The sequence below is a fragment of the Mastigoproctus giganteus genome, chromosome 2 (assembly GCF_048544385.1).
Source record: "Mastigoproctus giganteus isolate SK-2022 chromosome 2, ASM4854438v1, whole genome shotgun sequence".
NCBI lineage: Eukaryota > Metazoa > Arthropoda > Arachnida > Uropygi > Thelyphonidae > Mastigoproctus > Mastigoproctus giganteus.
This window is the reverse complement of record NC_143576.1, coordinates 39,531,945-39,558,506: the sequence shown is the minus strand read 5'-3', so window position 1 is coordinate 39,558,506 and position 26,562 is coordinate 39,531,945. Positions and strand designations below refer to the sequence as shown.

The following is a 26,562-nucleotide window of genomic DNA, read 5'->3' as shown; positions in this document are numbered from 1 at the left end:
CACTTGCCCTTAATGTCATGCTATTCCAATTTGTACAGAAGTCTTTTAGGTGCAACAGTGTCAAAAGCTTTCTTGAAATCCAAGTATATTATATCAAAATTATTTTTTGCATCCAATTCCTTTGTCACCGCATAATAATCTGTAATATTATCCAATCTGTAATAAAAAATCTGTAATATTATCCAATGAAATTGGCCAGACAAGATCTCCTCTTAACAAACCCATTCTGTGACTGAGGTATAACTGTACTACTGTCTAGGTTGGTCCTGAATTACTTCTTTAACTGATGGGTCCTTTATTTTTTCCAGAACAGAAGTTAAGCTAACAGGTGTGTTAGTCACCCTTTGTTCTACCATTGTGAATTGGGGTTACATTTGTACATTTCACACTTGCACAGTCCATAGGGAGCTCTGCTGAATCCAGAGATGCTCTCATAATTATGGATAAGGGTGTGCTTCCTTTGCTACCTCCCTCAATATAATTGGATAGATCCCATCCACCCCAGGTACCTTTTTTATCTATAACTTCAACAATTTCTCTTTCACTTTCCTCTCAGTTGTCACAAAATTGTTTAGCTCCCTGATAGAGTTTGATAAACTTCTGGCATTCCTCACCCTGAAGAATCCTCACATGTGAATGTAGGTGCAAAATACCTATTTAGCTTGAGCAACCTGTGAAGAATCATCAACTGTTAAATCATTCACATCAAGTGGACCAATTACAGACTAGTTTATATCTACATAGGCTTTTGTATCAAGTGGACCAATGTGAACAAGTTGGACCAAATCCCCTTCCTTCTACTGTTAATATCAGTCAGGAACATACAAGTTTGTGCAAACGCATCATATTAGTAAGCGGCTAAACTCTGATTTAGCAAAAATATGCAAAATATTTCAGTCTTATCAGTGGTAGTATTTGCTGCCTTTCTTGGCATTCTTTGCCCGAGATTTCTCTTAATCTGCTTTGGCTTGCCTAACTTCCTTTGTGACTTGATTGCAGACTAGTTTGTATATCTACCATAGGCTTTTGTATCACTTGATCATTTATATGCATCCTGTTCATTTTTCTTCACTGCCACATGTCTCAATAGTTCATCTGACATCCATTTAGATCTAAGCCTTGAACTGCTTTTTTTTTAGTTGGTATTAAAAGCCTAATAGCTTCTATGATTATTTCAGTGAATGTTTCCCATTTAGAATTTGTTATTGGTAACAACATTAATTGGTCATACTGTATAGAATTTTAAAACTGTCTGAAACGACTGTAGTCTCCTTTATGAGAGAAAAATCCTTTCCCTTTACTCTTGATGGTATTACATCTTTAATTAAATTCCACATCAGTGCACTGTGATCACTGCCACCTAGTGGTTCTTTTATCTTCAGATTTTTAATGCTTGAAGAATCACTTCTGATAATCATATCAAAAATATTTGCCCTCTCCAGTTGTGTCTATAACATTCTGCTGCTGAGAAAGCAGTCATCCAATAAATCTTTAAATTTTGCTAGTATAATATGTGAATGATCAACTCACAAGTTCCAGGCAATATCTGGAAAGTGAAAATCACCCATTATAAGACATTCTGATTTACTGGCCTAATCTGTTTCTCTGTATAGCTGTTCAGTATACTCATCACAGTCATTTGGCTTATAATACACATCAACTCTCATTTTCCCAGCGCTTATGTGACACCGAACTGCCTGAATATTGCACTGGCCATCCATGGCAACTGGATGCATTGTGTTCTATTTATGTGCTTCCTAACTAAGAACATAACCCCCCCCCCTCCTGTCCTGCCATCCTTTCTATATACATTTTTGTACCTCATATATATATATATATACATATATAAATTCTGAATCCTGTATGTCTGAGTGACATCACATCTCTCTTGATTAGACCAGGGTTCGCGCCCATCATCACACCACCAAATATGGAGGATGCAGAAAGGTCAGAGAATGATCACCGCATATCCCGAAGCAATATGGCTTTAGTTGCTAATGCTCCTAAAAACCAAATAACAAACAAACAACAACAAAAACGACATCACATCTCTGATATCCCCGCACTATCTGCATTTGGTGACTCGGCCACTGCCACAAATTCATAAAATTTGTTTACTGTGCTCCTGTCATTACCGTAACTCAGTCCGTGTATTTCTTTGGTTCATGATGATCTGCAACAGGCCTAGAAATCCCCTGGTACCTTGCTTCCCTGGCTGCTGTATGTCCGAATAGAAAAAGTGATTCTTGCACTGCTTCACAGAATAATATATTAGCAACAATCACTTCTGCCTGTGGCGCCTCCGTAGCCAGGTGGGCAGGAGCAGCAGTGCGTAGCACGGGGTTCGAGCCCGTGATGACTGAATACAGAGGATGCGGTAAGGTCAGGGAATGACCACCGCATGTTCCCAGAGCAATATGGCCTTAGTTGCTAATGCTCCTAAAAAAAAACAAACAACAACTTCTGCCTGTGGTTATTGTTAATCTATTGTACTGTGCATTCACCAAGCTCACAGTTTTCCAACACACCTAACACTACCTCGATAGCATCAGCAGATATTCTTGCACCCTTTCTATTTCAGTTTATTCCAGCTCTGTAGAAGCAGTCTCTTCTGTTAACAAACACAGACGATGCTGTGAAAAATTCTTCCCCATGAGTCTTGCACAATCGTTCCAGAGCTGAATTGATTAACAAGGCTATCATCATGTATCGTGTCTGCGCAATGTTGCAGATACTTTCATAAACCTACCACAACTTTTTTTCAATATTGCCCTGTGTCGTTAAGTAAATCCTTAGATTTCCTATGATCTATCTTACACATCACCCAGTCCCTACATCATCAGTACAACCACAATCTTTCTTCCCCTTTAGTAGCTGCCCCTGTAGTAACATCTCTTAAAAATCTGTAAAAGTAAGCAGAGCAAAACCAAAACCAAGTTACCATTATCAGTATCAGTAGTCAGTACACTCAGGTTAAAATCTGTCAGGGCAATCTTCCACTGCATTACTGAATTTATAAAAAAAAAAAAAAAAAAAAAAGCCCACTTCCAAATCAAAAATAAATTCAGGCATATAAGATAGCCATCTTAAGCAGAATCCAGAGCAATAAGAGAGCTTTCTCCAAGGCAACCCCCAAGGCAGAATGCACTGGTCCCAAAGGAACTAGTTGTTGTAGGTGACTCTATTGTCTGGGAAATGGGGAACATATTGTGTAAAAATGATAGATGGAACAGGACCAGGGTATGTCTGCCAGGGGCAAAGGTTTATGATATTCTAGGGCAGATACCATCCTTTAAGGACACAAAGGTGATATTGTTGAACACGTTGGCATTAACGATATTAAGAGTAGGAGACTTGCAGAATTACTTAACAAGTACAAGACAATGCTGAAAAAAAAGCCGTGAGTTAGGGTTGAATTTGAAAGTGCCTGCAATTCTGCCCAAGGCTCAAGGGGTAGAATTTTTCTCAGCCTGGTCTGTGCTTGTTAACACGAGAGGCTGCTTCTATAGGGATGGGATACACTTAAATAGAAAGGGTGCAAGAATTTTCCTGATGCTATCAAAGCAGAGTTATGTGGGTCGGAAAACTGCTAGCTTGGGGGGATACATGGACTAATAGATTAACAGTAGCCGCTGGCAGATGTAAAAGTGATTCTTGCACTACATCTATTGAAATGCAATTGGGCAGCAGCCTGGAAAGCAAGGCAATAGGAATTTCCAGGACTGCTGGGAGTCATAGTGGAACTTTGTACATGGGCTGTGTTAGGGTAACCAAGAGTAGAAACAGGTGCATGTATACTTGCATGTACACCAATGCTAGGAGTACAGTTAATAAATTCGATGAGCTTGAAGTGCTAGTCAAGACATCAAAGGTAGATATTGTTGGGATATCAGAGACATGGTGTCATACAGCCATAAGAAGTGCCGAACTGGAATTTGGGGAGTACAATGTGTACAGAAAGGATAGACAGGACAGGAGGGGAGGAGGGGTTATGTTGTTAGTTAAGAAACAAATAAAATATAAGGAGGTGCATTCAATTGATGTTGGTGGACAATGCAATGTTGAGTCTGTTTGGTGTGACATAAGCACTGGGAAAGGAAAAATGAGAGTAGGTGTGTGTTATAGGCAAAATGAATCTGATGAGTATAATGAGCAATTGTGCAGAGAAATAGAGTGGGCCAGTAAATTAGAATGTCTTATAATGGGTGATTTTAATTTTCCAGAGATTAACTGGAATTTGTGGGTTGGTCACACACACTAGCAAGACTTTTGTGGATTTATTGGATGATTGTTTTCTACATCAGCATGTTTGGGAGGCAACTAGAGGGAGTAATACTCTTGATCTGATTATTAGTAACGATCCTTCATGCATCAAGAATCTGCAGATAAAGGAACCAATAGGTGGCAGTGATCACAGTGTGCTGAAGTGGGATTTACTCAAAGAGGTAACAACCATCAAGGGTAAAGGGAAAGGTTTTTGCTTTTGTAAAGGTGACTACGGTGGTCTGAGACAGTATTTAAATTCTGTATGGTGGAACCAACTGATTATGTTACCACAGCAAATTCAAAATGGGAAGCATTCAAAGAATTAATCTTGGAAGCCACTAGGCTTTTCATACCAACAAAGAAATATTGTTCAAGATTTAGGCCTAAATGGATGTCAGATGAACTAATTAGACATGTGACAGAGAAGAAAAATGTATGGGATACATATAAATTAACATGGGACACAGAAGCATATGATAGAAATAAACTGGTCTGTAATCAAGTTACAAAGGAGGTTACGCAGGTGAAGGCTAATTACAAGAAATCTTTGGCAAAGGATGTAAAGAAAAACAGCAAAGAGTTCTTTACTTATGTAAACTCTAGAAAGAAGGGGATGAATCAGATTGGTCCACTTGATATCGATAGTCCAACTGTTGATGATCCTGCTCAGGTAGCTAACAAACTGAATGAATATTTTGCATCGACATTCACAGATGAAGAGTTATTCAGGGAGGGGAATGTCAGAGGTGTATTCAACTCTGGCAGTAAGTTACATAATCTTGTAATAACTGAGAGTAAAGTGGAGTAGAAATTGTTGAAGATAAACACAAGAAAGGCACCTGTGCTGGATGGAATCTATCCAGTTATATTAAAGGAGGTGGCAAAGGAAGTAAGCAAACCCTTTGCCATAATTATGAGAGCTTCTCTGGACTCAGGGGTTTTCTGCAAACTGCATTACACAATTACCATCAAACTGTTTTATCATTCCCATTTCCTGTTTGACCATGCAGGACAAATTCATAATGCGCAGCGTCCTGAGAATCAGAAAATCAAGGCTTTTTTTTTTTTTTGCCTTGGAGAAGAGGGATCCTTCCATTGAGAGGATGGTGCCCTTGTTTCTGAGTCATTCATGTACACCCATGATTTATCACCAGTAATGATGGAAGAAGCATAATGTGGATTAGTAGCAGCACGTTGATGAAGATTCTAACATATGGAGTTTTTCTGTGATTATCAGTGAGGATGTGAGATAAAACTTGGCTGTACATTGCATTCCCAAACCTTGTGTTAAAATTGATAGATATGGCTCATGTGAAATACCAGCTTCATTTAACTGCACCAGTAGTTAAATGTCACTGACAATGTGATCAGATCATAAACACCAGTGATTGAATCACTGTTTTTTTAAAGTTGAAGGATTGCCCGAGGAAGGATTATCTTTGATGGACAAGTGGCTCTCTTTAAACTTTTTAAATCACTAAAAAATTTTCAAATGATGCATCTTCCTTGAAAGCTCTTTTTAACGTTTTGTCTGTTTCTGTTGCCGTTTTCCCTAATTTGAACAAAATTTGGTGCAAATTTGTTGCTCAGTAAAATCATTCATTTTAAGCTCCACAAAACACATCAGACATCTTCCATTGAATGCACACTAATTCAGATGACTGCAGATAAGTGGGAAATTCAGGGGTCGCTATGACTAGTTGAATCATCAAATGTGTGGTGACAAGTTGCAACTGACTGTAATGCAATGCAACAGTCACCAAGCTTTTTGATCATATGTCATTAATTTCAGCTCCTGCCAAAATGGTCAGTGATACAACAGAAGTCTTTAATCTCAGATTTTTAGTACAATAAAATTATTAATCATTAATTTTCATCTTAAGGTGAACAAAAAGTTTAAATTTTATGTACATTGATTATTTATATTATTTATTTATTTTCCTCATTTAACTCTGTAAATATACTCATAAGCAAAACATTATGACCATCTATCTGATAGCATGTCGGGCCACCTTCCACCATGATACCTGCTTGCATCTGATATGGCATCAACTCCACAAGACTGCGGAAGGTGCCCTTGAGGTATTCTGGACTGGCTGGATAGAAGATTGTTCTTGAGTGAGGCACTGGTGTGGACTGGCAAATGCTGGGTTCCACTGCATCCTACAAATGTTCATTGGGATTAATGTTGGGGGAATTTGGCATCCAGTGAGAGCACACAAAATGCTCAGATGTGATCCTCAAATCATTCCTTCATAATGCGGGCCTTGTGACATGTGTCATTTTCTTGTTGATAGAATCCATTGCCACCTGAATACACAGTCACCATATAGAGCTAAACTTGGTTCAAAACAGTGCCTAGTAGGATCTGGCAGTGTTCAGTAGGGATGAGTGGGACTCAGTAATGTTGATGAAAACCTCCCCCAAACCATGATAACACTGCTGCTGGCCTGCTTTTAGCCAAGCAGTCTGGTTGCAGCTGGCAACCAGACTGCATCAGACCAATCAACTTTTCCAGTTATCCAGTGTCTGGGAATGGTGCTCCCGCTCCCACTGCAATGACAGTTAATAAATATATGGGCACATGAACAGGTCACCTGCTCCATAAGCCTATCTGCAAGAGTGTCACTGGACAGTGTGCTTGGAAACATTTCTCTGTGTATCCTAGTTTTTGTCTGCCATTAATTGAGGGATTGTGAGCTGTCTATTGTCCCAGACAGCATATGCAAGCTACCATTAACCCATATTGGCAACCAGTGGCCTCTCCATCCTAGCACTTTGAGTGGTTGTGTCCCCCTCTTAAGAACATTCCCACCACACCCTCACTTCAGTGTCCCTTGAACAGCTGACAGTGCCTGCAGTGTGAGATGCTGGCCTTTACTTTCTCAGCACTGCTAAATCATTCCCCATTCAAACTCTGTCAGGTCCTTCCCTTTCATCATTGCATGGGGCTTTGTACTGCCAAACTGACAGTCACTACCTGTGCCATCACCATATGTGTTGTGCCGAGTGGTGATTCACTGCTAGGTGCTGTGGATGCATCCACTCATGGAGACAGGAATGGTCATAATGTTTTGGCTCATGAGTGTACCTTAAGCTACCTAGGGCCACATTTGGTATATGAAACTAAGAGTCATGAGTTAAAAGTTCTTGGAGGTTTGATAAATAACAACTCCATTACGAGATGAGTAAATAGTGCATTGAATTATTATTAAAAAAGAGGATATCTATCAGCTAGATAGCAAACTACAAACTAAAATAAATTTTTAAAAAAATAATAAAATAACATAATGCCAGATAGTCAACTATCTGGCTTTATTTGAACAATTAATAGGGAAAATGAGATTATTTTTTATTGATTCTTGTAATAATTTGCACAATGAAATTTTTAGTGTACATTTTTCTAGTTTCAAGATTGTTCCATCCCAATGGATCGACCTTAAAATCCATTGGGTTCTGAACTTGGATCCTGAATAAATTTGAATTTTAATTGAAATTTATTTTGATTTTGCCTTGTTCAATCCTGGTTTCACTCTTCATAATTTTCACTTTTCATTCTAGGTTATTCTTGTAAATTTCTGTCACAAGGCATGCCACTTCTGATAATAAATGAAGACAGTTTAGATGTAAGTAAATAAAATTTGACATTCAGTTGCAGTATTCAGCAGATTGCCCATTTCTAATATGATTGATCAGTAAATTAACAAGAAATTTGGACTGTAAAAAGACAGTATTCTTTACTACATGTAGGTGGTTTATTTGAGCTAGATGGAAAGACTTACAGCAACTGTGACAAGCTGTTGGTTGGCAATAAACTTACTTTTATATCACAGATATAAAAATAAGTTTGAAAATATCAGACATTTCATGAAAAACATGTACTAATTGATTATTACATGTATTTCTTGATATTACAAGGGGATGAAATGGGACACTATCCTTATTGGAACCTTACTGGGAAGTACTTGCACCCCCCCTTCAAAGCATACATAAATGTGTGCATGCACCACACACACACACACACACACATACACCTTGTTTTAAAAAAGTGAACTCAGAAATTTTTTGTGTTAACGCAACCAACAAAAACATGCAAGCAGTGCATATGTTGGTCAATACCTAGAATTCTTGCGCATGCCACAAGTTGGCAGGCAATCAGTGGATAATTATGATAATTAGATTCATGTCACAGTAATAGAGACAAATTCAAGCATTTTTGTCCTCATTGAAGAATGCTCTTATATTGATTGGGAGAAGTTTTGTCCACTTTCCCTAACCTCCACACCTCTTTTCTTTTTCAAAAAGGATTTGGATGTGAAACATACCCTTGACAGAAAAGTTGAAGGTGCCCTTTGTTGCAATGGCATTGCTCTAAATTATAGAGACAACAAGCTAATCAGACATCACTCAATACTTTCTTCAAAGCCAAAAATCTAGTGACTTTTCATTTTTTTTTTGGCCTCAGAACCCTAGCCATCAAATTCAACCACTGAATGAAAGATTCATATATGAGGTCAAGGTTATAATTTGAAGTTATCGAAAAACAGTCAAATTTTAACTTTTTTTTTTTTTTTTTTTACTTAAGCATGCTAAGTTGTGGTTAATGAATAGTTTTAATTTTTTGAATTTAGGTTGTTGTTGTTGTTGGCATTTTTGGCACAAGGACTACTACAGCCAAAATGCACCTGTTCCCATGGAGAAATACTGTACAGTTGAATTTAGGTGCATTTAATAAGTTACAACTTAAATTCATAGAGCCCTTTCTTTCAGTTATTTTTGGCATAAACATTGTATCTTATAACTAGCAGCATGTAGTGCATTACATAATAGTAATTAATTACACTGTTTTGAATTATAGAAAATAAATAGTTTGAAGGTTCTAATTACACAGGTTAGCTTGTTTTTGTATTTAGCTAAGTATTTAGAAAGTGAGTAATGTTATTTAGAAAAATAATAGTGTAGTTCAACTCTCATTGCCTCTGGGAATAGTTTAGCTATATTACTTTTTTTATCTCTTAGTTCGTGTGGTATTAAGTTAAATTTAGACTTAAGTCATGCTTCATACAAGAGCAGAAAAGCAAAAAGTCAAAGTAGTTGAAATGCTTTGTCTCAAGAAAGAACCATTGATGGCAGGCCTATTATCAGTAAGTGAAACATTCACTCTGCTAACAGTCACCTTTTTGCAGAGTTATCTGTAGTGAGACATGATATAGCCAAAGAGGATGTCTTTGTGTGCGTTTTGTTTTGCAGAGAGAGAGAGAGAGTTATAAGATTAAGCACCAATTAAGCAATGTAATGAGCATACATGAGGGCTTCGGGAACTGGGTTAATACTCTTGAAGAAATTAAAAGGGGAGACCCATCAAGCATTCAACTGGCTAGTGCAATGCTTGAGACTACACTCATGCATCACATGCCACAATGAAATCCTCCACATTAGAAAGTGCTAGTCCCACAAGAAGTAGTTATTGTCGTTTTCTCTGTTCCAGAGAAACGGGAAATATATTTTTAAAAAAAAAATTTTAACAGGGTATATCTGCCTAGAGTTAAAAGTTGATGATGTTGTAAAGCAGTTATAATCTTTTAAGGGCACAAAAGGATGTTGTTGTACATGCAAGTACTAATGATATTAAGAATAGGTGTAGGCCAATATTTTTTTTTTTTTTTTTTTATTAAACCCCAAACATAAAAGGTATGAGAACCTATAGTACTTAATATCATGCATGGATTGAAGGTTGAGGGTTGAAGACACTAGTTGACATTAGATTTGAATTTCTATAGATTATAATTTTCTGGAAATATGTGTGAAAGGAAGTTTTTGCAGAAAATGGAAGTTAAGGTGAAAAATGAGAAAGAAGAAAACTTGGTTCTTTGAGTTTAAAGATGGAGTAAATGGATATTGACTGATTGAGGCATGTGTTTGGACAGGGTTGGAAGAGAGAGAGAGAGAGAAAGAGAGAAAGAGGAGAAATTATATAAGCCAATTCAGAAGAAACAGTGCTCGTGGAAGTATTTATAGATAAAGCATGCAGCAGAAATAGAACGTCTGTGAGACAGAGTGTGGAGAGACTTTGTAAGAGATGTATCATAATTTAATAAACAGCCCAATTTTGAATGAAGGGTCTACATGCCTGAGAGAGGTTAATGGGGTGCTGCCCCAGATGTGAGGACAATATTTCATAGTAGGGTGGACTTGAGAAAGGCTCCATTTACAAGGAGATCACCACCAAGTTGTCATCTGAGGTGTCTAGGGATCACCACCTTGATTTTGTACTTGGAAGTGTTGCTTTTGAAAAAACAATCAAGAGTGTTGACTGTATAGTTAAGGATTGTCTGGTATTCTGGTAGATAAATGAACAATCTGTGTGAAGTCATTAATAATTTCAAAAGTGTCAGAATCTCGAACAGCTGGGTCCATATGATTAGGAAACAGAAGCCAGTTGCAATGGGCATATTAAAAATCAAGAAAGATTGCCTCACTGTTAGGAAAGCTGAGGTGGTGAAAACTGAGTTTCAAAGAGAGGAAGTTAAAGGTGTTCCAAGTGATTACTGAATGTTCAGCAGCAGCAGCAGCGCCAAGGTGTCCCAACTGCCAGGGTGCTCACCCTGCATATTCCAGAACTTGTGAATAATGGAAAACGGGAAAGAAAATACTGAAGTACAAAATAGAGAAAAATGTCTTACCAAGAAGCAAGAAAACAGATATTAAACGTGATGCCACCCAAATCTTATTCTGATTCAGTCAAAAACACTAAAGAGTCATCAACACAGACCACTCTTACAATTCCTCCTGAAGTATCTCTTTCTCAATGGGCCAGACCTCACAAATGATGAGATATTGACTGAAACAAATACAAAGAATACGTCAAATTCTGCTAATACAAAGCCAACCAAGCAGCACCAAGACAATGCCCCCGAATCAGAAACTTCAACAAAGGAAAATAATGCAAATCCTACCCAGGATAAACGAACTGACCGAAGTATGTAATTTGACGAGAAGTTGGATAATGATGATTCAGTTCTACTACTACATGCAGAAGATGAAATGGATATTGCTCGTCCAGTATTTTCAAAACGAGAGAAATATAAACAGGACCGAGGGAAAACAAAGCGGTCAGACCAATCCACCTAACCTAAAATCAAATAATACAAAAAATAATTCAATGGAATTGTAGAGGCCTAAGAAGTAATCTAGATAAATTAAAATATTTAATGCACCAGCACGATCCTACAAGCATTTGTCTACAGGACACATACTTATCATCAAGTTAAACTCCACACTTTCTCAAGATATACACTATTCAGGCTGGACAGATGTTCTGAATCTCCAGCAAGAGGAGGAGTAGCAATTCTAGTTCGTAGAAACGTACCATCCAAATCTATTCAGCTTTGCACCACTCTGGAAGTAGTAGCCATTCGCATTGTTCTTGGCATTACATTCACTATTGTCTCTATTTATATTCCACCAAACGTTTTGTGTTCCACTGCAGAACTTGATGTTTTACTAAACCAACTGTCATAAACCTGTATGCCTTCTTGGTGATCTAAATGCTCATCATCCTTTGTGGGGTTCCACTAACATGGATCAGAGAGGGCAGATAATTGAAACCATACTTGACAACCATCACTTAACACTGCTGAATACTGGTGTACACAAGTATATTCACCTGCCTACAGGATCAAGTTCCGCTCTTGACCTGTCCATATTTTCCCCATCTATTTATACTAGCCTTGATTGGACAGTATTAACTGATCTTCACAACAGTGACCATTATTTTATAATTTGAAAAATACAACGGATACAAACTATGCCTCCAGCCAACAAATTACATGGAATTTTCACCGAGCAAACCGGGAAATGTTTTCTAAAATAATCCAATTTGATAGTCACTTGATCCTCACTACATCTATTAATAATGCCACTAGACATATAGTAGGAGAAATACTGCCAATGCAATACCAAAAGCAGACATTACCAAACAAAGATATAATGGTTGGTAGACAAGAGATTGCTTTCTTGCTAAAAGAAAGCAAAATAAAGCTTGGAACATTTTTTGCCGAAATGCTACAATGAAGAACCTAATCAATTATAAACGTCAGAAAGCTGAGGCACGCCGAATTCGAAGAAAAGCAAAACAGAATGCATGGATTCGATTCCTTTCCACCATCTGCAGAAACACTGACCCCCAGAATAATCTGAAAAAAATCTGTATCCTCAGTGGAAAGTATCAACAAACTTCGGCCCCAATCCTGTCTTGGAAAGAAATGGATATATCTTCTCTGATTGATATTGCTGAGGTATTAGCTGAAACATTTGCTACCACTTCATCCCCTGACTCTTATGAAGACTCATTTAGATGCGTAAAAACATCTATGGGAAAGTATAAAATTAACCTCAGTACAAACCAATCATATCCTTATAACCTTCCGTTCACTATAACCGAACTCAATGAAGTTCTCCAGATTTCTCAAAATAGTTCTGCTGGACCAGATGGCATTTATTACATAATGCTTTGCCACCTCAACTCCAACTCAAAATCCACGCTATTAAAATTTTACAACACAATCTTTGAAGAGAATGTTTACCCTGATACATGGCATCAGTCAATAGTGGTACCCATAGCAAAACCTGGGAAAGATACTACCTCCCCTAACAGTTATCATCCTATATCTTTGACCAGCTGTTTAGGAAAGATAATAGAAAAGTTGGATCAGAGGAGACTAGTCTGGATTATTGAAGCTCAAGACGCTATAACACCGCATCAATTTGGTTTCCACCATAACAGGTTTACAACTGATGTCCACATTAAAGGAGAAACTCACGCTCAAAATGCTTTTGTTAAAAACAACATATGGTAATGAAAACTTTCGATATTACCAAAGCATTTGACACCACCTGGAGATATGGAATCCTCCAAGACTTGAACAACCTTGGACTGAAAGGTAACCTGCCTCATTTCATTCAGAATTTTCTCCATCTCAGGACCTTTCAAGTACGATTCCAGAAGGAGCTGTCCACATTTCACACATAAGAAGAAGGAATACCTCAAGGATCTATTTTAAGTGCCACACTTTTTGCTTTATGAACCAAAAGCATTACTCGAGACATCCCACCTGTGGTGGAAACTTATATGTATGCCGATGATCTTCCTATTTCCTGTCAATCCTCAAGCATGGTTTGGTACCATTGAAAGACAACTACAATTAGCAATAACTAAAATTGAAACTTGGACAAAATGCAATGGCTATCGATTAGCCGAAGGGAAAACTACAGCAGTACACTTATGTAAATTGCGATTTCTTCATCTGGAACCTGTATTAAAACTGAAAGGCACAGAAATACCAATTACAGATTCAGTAAGACTATTGGGTGTGATCTTAGGCACCAAACTAAATTTTCACAAACATCTTCTTGGTTATGCAGCTCCTGAGGATCTTGCACATCGTTGGGAGGCATGTGATTGGACTGTGTTTCGCCGGGTTTCTTGTATCTTCATCTTTAGGCTTCAGATATGTGACTCAGTGAGAAACTTCGGGATTGTCTCCGGATGCCTTATCATTCGAGTGAACTTCTTTGCTAGGTGCTTTTGTGTGCAGGTGAGCTTCTTTTACAAGTAGTTGTGGATGTTATCAATTCCCAGGGTTCGCCAGTTGTGGGTGTTCCTGATCGCCTGTTTTACTTCTTCTTCTCGAATCTCCCACTCTCTCATCTCTTGTATGTCCTTCGTTTTCTTCCGTTCTACTTCTATCCAGTTTGCTCTGTTGTTATGTCTTACTTCTCCAGATATTTCCCCAGAACTCTTCGATCGTCTTCTTCTCATGTCTTCTTCTTGCATCTTCTTCTCTCATCTTCACCCAGTTTCCTGTAGTGAGGTGGTAGATGACTTTCATCAACCGGTGAAATACCACCAATTTGCTTATTGGAGGCTTGAAGTGGTGAAACCCATGTTTAGTCTCTAGAGCAAAGTTTCCGGCATCCCCCCCCCCCCATACTTCTCCTTCAACCCACACACGGTACTAAGTACTATAGGTCTTGATACCTTTCGTGTTTGGGGTTTTCATAAAAAAAAAAAAAGAAGGTTCTTTAGTCCTCATCGAAGATTTGGTTGTTTATTTTCCTCTGGGAGCTCTCTTTGTATCGGTGTAGTCTCTTGCTGAGTGCGAGGAGGTTCTGTCTCAATGTGTCCAAGTATTCTCCTATTCTCTGATCTCATGTTTGCTGTGGACGCTGGCTCTCTTGAGGATGCTCTTCACCTTTCCAATCAATTCCTTACTTCTATTACTCTGTTGGTATGTAGTCAACTGACCTCTCTTGACTCTTAATTCTTCTATCTTCTGCTGAAGTCTTTTTTTCCCAAGCTGGCGGTTCCTTCTGTTTTCGGTTCTGCTGCTGCTGGCCTCTTGTTTCTTTTCCATTAATCCTAGTGGCTGCTATGGCAGCACAGTATATGGCTGTGTGGATAGCCTCCAGCGTTGCACCATTGTTGTCAAGGTAATGTGGCATTATTTGCCGATTGAGGTGGTCTGTCCACAGGATTTTATTTGACCTCTGCTTAGGTATCACATGGGTTCTTGTGGGGTTCATTCCTTCGAATTCTGTTAGGGCTTTCTTCCACTCGTCTTCTTCTCTTTCCACTTCAATTACTTTGGGTTCTATTTCTTCTTGCTGTTCCTCCTCTGGTTCCATGGTATGCTGTTCCTTCTCTGGTTCCATATTGACCATATCCTTTGTGCTTTATAGTTTATCACTGACATCCTGCATGATTTTTTCCAAGATGGCAGAAGCCATTAGGTTCTTCGTGATGATGGTCCTTCTTTAGTCTGCTAATCGCTGTTCGGTGACTGAATATCCAGATATCGTTCCAACCATTTGGTATGTAGTTGCGATCTATACATTGTCATATTGGTCTCTAGCCTGGTTATTTCATAGTATGCTCACATGATGTATGTATTCATTTCAATGCTCCACTTCATGGAGCATTGAAATGAATACATACATCATGGTGCATTTCAATGCTCCACTTCATGGAGCATTGAAATGCACTCTGCTTTCTTCCTTCCTGGGTGGTCACTAGCACAGTTGTGCAGGAAACACTTCCAGTTGTTGGGGCTGGATGGCCTTGCCCTTCTCTTGGTAGCTTTACAGGGGACAGCGTCACTTGCTCCACTGTCTTGCTCGGGAGACTGTCTCCAACTTTTCAAACCGACCCATCTGCCTAAGGCCTGAACGCGAGTGACTTTATCCTGCGCCACACTCGATGCAGTATGTATAATATTTCTCTGCAACGTCATCCATCTATGGAGGTGGACTTGTTTAGCTTCAGCTTATATCCAGTGGTTTATTTATTTTTTATTTAGTTCTTGCGATACTCACATGTAATACATTTTATGCATTTTCTTACATATCTACTGTACGTTTCTATGGCTTCTAGTGTTTACTAATAATAAAATATTTTTATTGCATTATTAATGAAATCAGAGGAGTGAAATCATAAACAAAACTGTTAACCATTAATATTTATTTCTATCTATTGAATCATCCATGTTAATTGGTAAATAAGACATGTGTTAATAAGGAACAATTATATAAATAACGGAAAATTGAATAAAAACTATTAACCAATTCTTAATTGCATATTAATGTATTTTTTTTAATTAATTATTTCTTGAAAAATTTAGTTTGATATTTGACAATTTAATATCAAATAAATATATCTAATGCTGAGCAAAGAACAAAACCTGGTTTATTAGTTTCATTAGTATTTTAGTTTGTTTGTCTTTTGCTGTCTTACGCAAAAACCACTGATGTCATGGACACTATTCTAATAAGTATAACCCAACTATTGCAAAGAATTTTGGTTCCGACTATAGAAATATTAATTATATAATTTTTTTCTACAGATAATATTATGGCCGAATCTAAGAAAAAATGTAGACAATATAGTATTGAATATTTGAACTATGGCTTTATTCAGTCGCCTCAAACAATATATTACCAATGTGTTTGATTTGCGAAAGAGTTTTATCAAATGAAGCTATGAAACCTTCAAGACTACGAGAACATTTGACAAAAGTTCATGCTGATAAAAAAGATAAGGATGTACAGTAATACCCCGACTTACGCGAACTCGGAGTTACGCGGTTCTTGATTTTTTCGTTTGGCAACGCTGCCGCCCACTATCTTCAAGGTCGTTTTTCATATGTTATCGATATACGGTGCGACGGCGGAGAATGAGAGCGAAAGATGAACAAAATTCAACTTTGCTGCTTTTATGTTTTTTATATCAGTGAAGGGAAAAACACATTTCACCATAATAACGTAAAAACCAACACAATTCCAGCTATCGGTATAATCGCAAATGCAATTAGATCGAGTTTACTACCAGTTTATAACAGATTTCACTAGCAGAAACGCAACTGGATTTTTATTGTTTTATGGTAGTAACCCCTAGAAATGTGGGGTGTTAATAGTGTATCTCTGCCTTTATGGTGTTGTTTATTCAGTTGCTACATGCGCGCAGCTTTGTTTATGCGTATCAAGCGTGCCTCCTCGTTTTGTAATTGCGCTTTATTCCCTAAAAATGAGTAAAATACTTAATTAAAAGGTGTGAAAAGGAAGCGTCCTGGTGAAGACACTGCAGATTCAGAGAGAAAAAGAAAAGCAATTATCGATAAACAGAGGCGGACTGGGTCAAAAATTCTTACCCGGGAAAATTTATAGTGGCCTCATACTATGGTTTATGGCCAAAATCACACTGGCCCACCGGGGTTTCCCCGGTAAGGCTTATGGCCAGTCCACCTCTGTCGATAGAGAAAAAATATGAAATTGTGAAACGCTTTGAGCGAAATGAAAGACCATGTGATATTGCACGTGCTACAGGCCTAAATGAAGCAACGGCGAAAAGCACATGACAATTGCAAACTTGACAGGTTGAAAATTGAAAAGGGCTCAATTGTAAAGGGCTTAAAAATTTTAGAAAACATAGACTCCAACGAAGAACGCGTTATAGCTACAAAGCAAGGAATAAAAAAATTATTAGCTTGCTACGAAGAAATTCTGCTTGAAAAAAAGAAGGCGCTGTGTCGTCAGACGAATTTGTTAGATTTTATGAAGCCATCGACATCGAAATAACTTTTTTACGTAAGTCATTTGTTTTTTTTAATACATATTTTGTATTAATATGTATAAAGAACTGCAATTTTATTAATATTTTTCTTCTAAACTAGTGTTTTTGTTAGTCCTTGGTCCCAATTAAGCAAAATTTATATGTATTTATATGCAAAGTTGTACCCCGACTTACGCGAATTCGACTTACGCGATTTTCGTCGGACCCACCTATCGCGTAACTTCGGGGTATTACTGTATTTTATTTTCAAGCACTTAAAGAAAAACATTTGAAACAACCGACATTGGTAAAACTCTTTTCAACAGCATCCAAACAAGATGATGATAGGTTGCATGCTTCTTACAACATTTCGTTACTGATTGCTAAAATGGGAAAACTGCATACTATTGCTGAAGAACTAATTGTACTGGCTGTAAGTGAGGTAATACGCACTATGCTGCGCATGCCAGCATCTGATATTCAATAAAATTTCTTTGAGCATACAGTGCATATAATACAGTGCAAAGAAGAATTGATGAAATGGCTCAAGATGTTGAAGACTCATTATGTGAGTATTTAAAAACATCCCAGTTCTCTATACAGCTTGATGAGTCAACTTTGCCAGGAAATGAAGCCTTACTTTTAGCATACGTGCGATTCATAAAAGAACAACAAATTTGCGAAGAATTATTATTTGCTAAAAATTTTAAAACTGATACTAAAGGAGAATCGATATTTCATGCATTGGAAGAGTTTTTTAAAGAAAAAGAAATATCCCTGAGTAATATCTTGTCAGTTGCTACTGATGGTGCTCCAGCGATGATAGGGCACTATAGGGGATTTCTTGCATATTTAAAAAAGGCAGTGCCCAATGAATGCATTGTACACTGTGCTGTACACTGTGTCATCCATCGTCAACATTTAGTTGCCAAAAATCTGAGTGAACACCTACATAGGTCATTAGATTATGTCATTAAAGCAATCAACAAAATCAGAATCAATTCATTGAATGACAGATTGTTTAGACAACTTTGTATTGAAAACGATGAAGAATTCAATCGCTTGCTGCTTCACACAGAAGTTCGTTGACTATCAAAAGGTACCTGTTTCAATCGGTTTTGTAATCTCTTTAACTCCGTGCTAGAGTTTCTAGAAAACAAAGATGATGCTTTACGAGCCAACTTGATTGATTCCAAAAATGACATAGCTTATTTGACAGACTTGTTAACAAATTTCATGAAACAAATCTATAACTTCAAGGCGATGAGCTGAATTTAATAAAAACAAAAGCTGTTATTTCTGCATCTGTGGCAAAACTTCTTCTGTACAAACAAAATTTAGGACGAGGGGAATTCAGCCAGTTTCCAAATTTATCAACAGTAGAAAAATATGATGAAGACTTACTTACCTATTGTCAGCCTTTGGATGCTCTACATTCTGACTTCAATCAAAGATTTGAAGATATTTTAAAAATGAACATACCCAATTGGGTTCTGAATCCTTTTTCCAGTACAAACACAGAAGAATCTCCAAAATTACAAGAAGAACTGATAGATGTAACAACAAATGAAGAATTGAAATTTAAATTCAAAGACAGCCGTCTTTGAATTTAACAATTCTGGCTGCAAAAGCAGATATCTACAGTTTATCCTGGATTATGGGCTATAATACAAAAGTTTTTAATTGCATTTCCTTCTTCATATTTAGTGGAACGTGGGTTTAGTGCGGTCACAAATTTGTTAACAAAAAAAGAAACTGACTGCAAATAGTGAATCGTGGTGATTTAAGAATACTGCTGATAAAAATAGAGCCAAGAATTAATACATTGATAGCAGCGCACCAGGTTCATCCTTCTCATTAGGATCATTTTTAATGTTATTCGTAATTTTTATTTTCATATTATCCTTGGTTATCTTAATTTTCTGTGTGTAATGCGAATGTTACTATGGTTGATTTTAATAAATAATTTTATAATTTCAAGCTTCAGGGTGTCTTATTTACAACATCTTTATTTACTATGTTTTAAGACATAGGTAAATATATAGATACATAAAAAACGCAAATTTTTTACTATACTTTTCTGTTTGTTCGCTTAAAGAAGTTGGATTTCCAGGGGGACACTGAGTAATTTTTTTTTTTCTGAAAAGGGGGCGGTAGGACAAATAAGTTTGGGAACCTATTGGTTAGTTGATTGGTGGAACAGACTTCCATCTTTTGTTGTGTAAGTTGATAGCCTAAATAAATTTAAGGCTGAGCTGGACAGTCATTTGGAATGAATTGGAGGGGTGAAATGGGAAGGGTTTTTTTTCGGCTGATGTTGCATAAGCTTGCTTTCTTACATCATATGCCTCTACTAATGCTAAGTGCAGCGATACATATTACACTATCTAGTTTATTATTGTGCTGTTCTGGGGAGGGTGTGTGTATGGGGGTGGCCAGTATCTAACTCTGTTAGATACTAACTCTGTTAGATACTGGAGGTGGTTAGACCATTTTTGGACCACCACCACCTTTTGACCCCCCCCACTCCCTTCATATAGCATAATGTACTCATCTAGTGATTAAAATTAGGATAAAGTCTCTGAGGCCCTCGATATTCTGGAGTTTCAGTCCTGGATATTGCAGCTTTGACTTGCATTGTGATAACATGGAAAGCATTGAAATTTATAGTCTCCCATGCTACAGTAACCTTTAGTCTAATTACTTCTTAAACTAATTTTACTGTTTCCTGAGTGAATGAGTTTTGGCAGAGATAGAGAAACATCTTAAAATTCAACTTCATTTATTAACAGATAAACATACAATACATTTTCACCACAGATATTGCTAGTATTGTTTCCATATATTGTTCCATATATTAATCTACTATTACAGGGGTTCTCAACCAGGGGGGAATTTTAGGGTTTTGGAGGGGGGAATTGGGACCACAAATTGACAGACTCAAACTGTTGGAATATTGATCTTTCTACAAACTACAATTCTACAGATTGTTTGTACATAATCTACAGGACATCACAAATTATTGGATGTTACATATTAAATTAAAAATAAAGATAACTATTTCACTTTTTTATCTTTTTGGAATGCACTTTTTGAGTCAGACAATCTTGGAATATTAGCATTAGCATTAGTAGAGGCATATGATGCAAGAAAGCAAGCTTATGCAGCATCAGCCAAAAAAAAAAAAAAAAAACTTCCACTTCACCCCTCCGTTCGTTCGAAATACCTGTCCAACTGAGCCTTAAATTTATTTAGGCTATCAACTTCCACAACAAGGGATGGAAGTCTGTTCCACCAACCAACTACCCACTGGCTAAAGGCAAATTTCCACACATCTATCCTACATCTGTCTTTCCTCAATTTGAATTTATGCCCTCTCAGGTGATTATTCTGAGCAAGAGAAAGAATCCCATCAGCATTGAGCATGCTCAAACCATTCAAGGCTTTATACACCTCTATCAGATCACCTTGCCGGTGCCTAGTCTCCACACACTGTAATTTGCAAAACTTAAGCCTTTCTTCGTAAGAGCAATCCTTAGTGCCCTACTCTGTACTCGATCCAGCAGCTCTATATCCTTCTTGAAATGAGGCCTCCAGACCTGTATACAGTACTCAAGGTGTGGCCTAACCATTATACAAGGGAATAATCACATCCTTATCCCTGTTAGAAAAATTCCTGTATATCATTGACAAGACACCATGAGCTACTCTTGCACCCGTCTGCACTGCTCAGAGAACTTCATATCTGCCTGCACAATTACTCCCAGGTCCTTTTCATTCTCTACCACTGTTAGTTTAGTACCACAGAGTTGATATGTTGCTCTGGGGTTGCTGTTTCCCATATGTAGTACTTTACATTTGTCGATGTTAAACTTCATTTGCCACCTCTCAGCCCATCTGCTCAACCTTTCCAGATCCTGTTGCAGCAGCAGCAGCATAGTGTCAGTAGTGTCCTTAACAACCCTGCCAACCTTTGTGTCATCTGCAAACTTGGACATTAAGCTTGATATACCATCATCAATATTATTTATAAATACAGAAAACAATAATGGACCCAACACTGAACCCTGAGGGTCTCCACTAATAACATTAGTCCATGATAAGCAGTGTCCATTGATTACCACTCTCTGTTTCTCCCCCCTCAACCACCCCTTTATCCATAGCAGCAATTTGCTTCCAATGCCACACTGCTCCAATTTGTGCAGTAGTCTTCCATGTGCAACAGTATCAAAAGCCTTTCTAAGATCCAAGTATATAATATCAAAGTTATTCCCTGCATCCAGTTCCTTTGTGACCACATCATAGTATCCAGTCAGATTGGTCAGGCAAGACTTCCCCTTAACAAAACCATGCTGTGTTCAAGCTATAACTGAAGACTTGTCTAGATGATCCTGCAGTGCTTCTTTAACCAGTGCCTCCATTAAGTTTCCTGGAACAGAAGTTAAACTCACAGGTCTATAATTACTTTTAGCATGAGCATTAGCATTAGTAGAGGCATATGATGCAACAAAGAAAACTTATTCAGCATCAGCCAAAAAAAAAAAAAAAAAACACACCACTCCCATTTCACCCCTCCGTTCGCTCAAAATACCTGTCCAGTTGAGCCTTAAATTTGTTTAGGCTATCAACTTCAACAACAAGTGATGGAATTCGGTTCCACCAACCAACCACCCGCTGGCCAAAGGCAAATTTCTGCACATCTATCCGACATCCGTCCTTCCTCAATTTGAATTTATGCCCTCTGAGCTGATTATTCTGAGCAAGATGAAGAATCCCATTGGCATTGAGCATGCTCAAACCATTCAAAGCCTTATACACCTCTATCAGATCACCTCGCCGGTGCCTAGTCTCCAGACTCTGTAATTTGCAAAACTTAAGCCTTTCTTCGTAAGAGCAACCCTTTGTTCCATTCACTAATCTTGTTGCCCTTCTCTGTACCCGTTCCAGCAGCTCTACATCCTTCTTGAAATGAGGCCTCCAGACCTGTATACAGTACTCAAGATGTGGCCTAACCTTTTGTCAGCCTTTGATCCTCCTTTGTGAATTGGGGTCACATTTGCACATCTCCAGTCTATGGGTACTTCCCCTGAGTCCAAGGAAGCTCTCATAATTATGGCTAAAGGTTTGCTTACTTCCTTTGCTGCCTCCTTTAATATAACTGGATATATCCCATCCACCCCAAGTGCCTTTCTTGTGTTTATCTTCAACAATTTCTCCTCCACTTTACTCTCGGTTATTACAAGATTCTCTAGCTTACTGCCAGAGTTGAATACACCTCTGGCTTTCCCCTCGCTAAATAACTCCTCATGTGTGAATGTCGATGCAAAATATTCATTTAGTTTGTTAGCTACCTGAGCAGGATCATCAACAGTTGACCCATCGATATCAAGTGGACCAATCTGATTCATCCCCTTCCTTCTAGAGTTTACATAAGTAAAGAACTCTTTGCTGTTTTTCTTTGCATCCTTTGCCAAAGATTTCTCATAATCTGCCTTTGCCTGCCTAACCTCCTTTGTGACTTGGTTACAGACCAGCTTATATCTATCATAGGCTTCTGTGTCACGTGTTAATTTATATGTATCCCATGCATTTTTCTTCTCTGCCATGTGTCTCATTAGTTCATCTGACATCCATTTAGGCCTAAACCTTGAACAATATTTCTTAGTTGGTATGTAAAGCCTAGTAGCTTCCAAGATAAGTTCTTTGAATGCTTCCCATTTTGAATTTTCTGTTGGTAACATCATCAGTTGGTCCCACTGTATAGAATTTAAATACTATCTCAGACCATCGTAGTTGCATTTACGAAAGCAATAATCCTTCCCTTTACCCCTGATGGTAGTTACCTCTTTGAGTAAATCCCACTTCAGCACACTGTGATCACTGCCACCTAGTGGTTCCTTTATCTGCAGATTCTTAATGCATGAAGAATCACTGATAATAAAATCAAGAGTATTACTCCCTCTAATTGCCTCCCGATCATGCTGATGTAGAAAACAATCATCCAATAAATCCACAAAAGCCTTGCTAGTGTGTGAGTGAGCAACCCACAAATTCGAGTCAATATCTGGGAAATATGTAATCATGTATACATTGAATGTGATCTGAGAAAACAGTTCTTATTATTTGTAAACATGCTGTATGTGATAGGTTTTTATTTTTAGAATTAGCACTAAAAGTACACCCAGGAACACCATGAATTTTGGAAACATCAAAATCTATGCATACCAGTGTTATCAATTGGCCATTTCTGATTTTGCATAAGCACATTTGCATAGCCGTGTAATTTTAGATTGAAATTTGTCCAGTCTCTATGCATTATTAAGACAAATTACAACAGATGTCTGACTAACCTTTTATTAGATAATAATAAAAAAAAAAGTTAGTCAGACATTTCTTCTAATGTGTCTTAATAAAGTAAAATTTAAAGTAAATATGTACCCATATTTACTTTAAATTTCCTTGCAGGAAAATATTATATTTTGCCAAATTTCTGCTTTCTCTCACCAGAGGAACTAAATTGTCCAGAAAGATAGAAATTAAATGCAGTAATTGAAATTTTCAGATCAGTTTTTTCAAATTAGTGTAATTAATTTCTCATACAAGTGTCTTTTGTCCTTTCGATTTTCCTCTGTGTTGATCTTTATTTTTTATTGTTGCTATTTTGTTTTAGATGAAAGAAGTTATATTTTCTGGATTGACTGCTTGGTCTTTAACAGTGTATTAATATACATTACTAAAATAGTAAAAATAGTAAAATAGTAAAAACCTTTTCTTCATTGCAATAAATAAAAGGTGTTTACCATTTTTATTAGTATTGAATTTGAAACAAGGTTTGGGGTTTCACCACAAAATTTAATTTCATCTATTGCTAATTTACTTCTAGGATAGCTCTGTAATTTAAGTAAACTCTTTAATGAAACTGATTTCTAAGTCAGTGTTTTCTAACCTGTGGTCTGCTTAACTTATGAAAATAGTCTGCCAGACTTGACAGTAACACTGAGTTTTTTGTGGTAGGCTACACAAAATCCTGTTGACAGTTGATGGTAGATTCAGATATGCCTATAACAATGTACTGTGTTCTAAATAAATATGGGTACATATTACTGTATTTAAAAAAAATAGTTATTAATATATTTGCATCTATAGATTAATATTTTGTGGTCTGTTGCCCTTACCTTAAATCTAAAAAATGGTTTGTGGTTTTCATCTCAAATATAAAAGTCGTCCTTTTCTAAAAAAAAAAAAAAAAAAGTTAGGAAACACTGTTCTAAGTAATGATACAAATCTGTTATTAGTCAGACAAATGTATTGATTTTCATAATAAATGCTTTAACAAATATGTCTTGTATTCGTGATAGAATACACGAGAAGCCATCCGACGTCATGCCCAAGATTTTGGTGAATTGCTAAGAAGAGAAAATGATGTTGCACTAATAACAGATGGAAAAGTAAGTTTTAAACTTTACTTCTGTTAGCAGTAAAATAAAAGTGCAATTTAGTAAAGAAACTGGATATTATTTCAGCACAGGTATTGAATTATATTCTCATTATATTCTCAAACTGTTTGAGAATATAATGCTAGATTAATGCTGGACAGAGCTTGTACACTTTAGAAACAAGTACATTTATCCATGATTGGACCTTAAGTTACTGATGTTTAACACCACCAAGTAGATGAATCTGTTATTCATTAAAAACTCAAAGTATTGTTATGACCTGTTTCAGATCTGTTTATCTGTCATCAGACAACCAGAAGCCTTGGTTAGCAACCGTTTGTCACAGTGAAAAATGTACTGAATCTAAATGAGCAGCTATCATCTATATGTAATTTGATTAAAAACAGTATAAGTAATCTTAGGTTGACTCCTGGATTAATGCATATAAAGGGTATAATCCCAAGTTCTCTCACTGGAACTCCCTCCAGAGAATAAGGACAGAAAAACATAAAGAATAATGTTTTTTTTCTCAAAATAAGTGTAAACTTTCATTGACTGTTGGGGTTTTATAGTTTATTATTATAAGTCAAAAAATGATACAAGTTATTATTATTATTAACATTAACCATACGGTGCAAGGAAGCCTGAGGCTTTTGCTGCACCAGCCAAAAAAAAAATTTTTTTTTAAATTTCTCAATTACCCTGAGAGAGAGAGAAAGATGGGAATCACCAAGAAAGAGAAAAACGATGATATTCAGCTCAGCACCCTGGGTGTGCCAAGCCCATACTCACTGGATGTGAACCCCCCAGGGTAATATGTCAAGAAAGTTTCACATTTACTGTCTGAATTGAAACTTTTTTCAAGAAAAAATGAAGGTCTCCTGTTTTCTTATCCTGTTTAGTTTACAAATATTGATTTTCTGACTGGCTGCTCACAATAAGTACACCAGCATATATCTATTGGTAATTGCTCTTACAATTTTCAGATTGGCTATTGAATAATCTTTTGTTACTGTTTAGCCAGCAGTGACTGGCTAAATAGTAACAAAATTGGATCTAGAAAAGTAGTCTGTGTGTAGCTGACCTCATGTGTTTGTGAAGAATTGAGGTTTCCTTGTCATATATGCAGCATATATAATAATTTTATCACCTTATATCCTGTTTGAAACCTGCTTTTCACTCAATGTATGATAAGTTCTTGTTTATACTCTGGCACGGCCACCAGGTCAGTGGAGTTTACAATAAATCAATCAATACAAATATTAATCATATTTAATAGTCACGGGCTTGAACCCTGGTTCACTCAAAGAGCGTGTGCTACTATACTCGCGCTCTTAACCACTCGGCTATCACCAAATTTCATTAAAATCAGACAAAGAGAAATCCAGCAATTACTATTTCTTTTTTCCATACAAATTTTATGGAAAAAAGAAATTCACATTAAATGTAGTTTTAAAGCAGCATTAGCTTTAGACAGTCTGTGCAGACCTCACATGTATTGTTATGTAATACTTGTGAACATGGTGTTTCACTTTAAGAGATACATATATACAGAGAGGAAAATAGATTTACAAACAAAGGAGTATAAGGGGAGGAGAGTAATAAATATTATACAGTTGTAATTAAACTGTTTGCGATACCTTTAGAGGTAGAATTTTTCTCAGCCTGGTCTGTGCTTGTTAACAGGAGAGACTGCTTCTACAGGGATGGGATACACTTGAGTAGAAAGGGTGCAAGAATATTTGCTGATGCTAT

At 37.1% G+C, this 26,562-nt stretch overlaps 1 protein-coding gene across 2 annotated transcripts in view; it reads left to right on the top strand.

The window, feature by feature from the left end:
* The window catches only part of ATP8A (ATPase phospholipid transporting 8A1), a 1,160,338-nt gene that overhangs the window by 713,270 nt on the left and 420,506 nt on the right, over positions 1-26,562 (top strand). For both annotated transcript variants that reach the window (XM_090368461.1, XM_090368462.1), the window contains 2 exons: positions 7,828-7,892; positions 24,730-24,819. In XM_090368461.1, the coding sequence (XP_090224587.1) occupies positions 7,828-7,892; positions 24,730-24,819 (155 nt within the window). The remainder of the gene's footprint in view (positions 1-7,827; positions 7,893-24,729; positions 24,820-26,562) is intronic.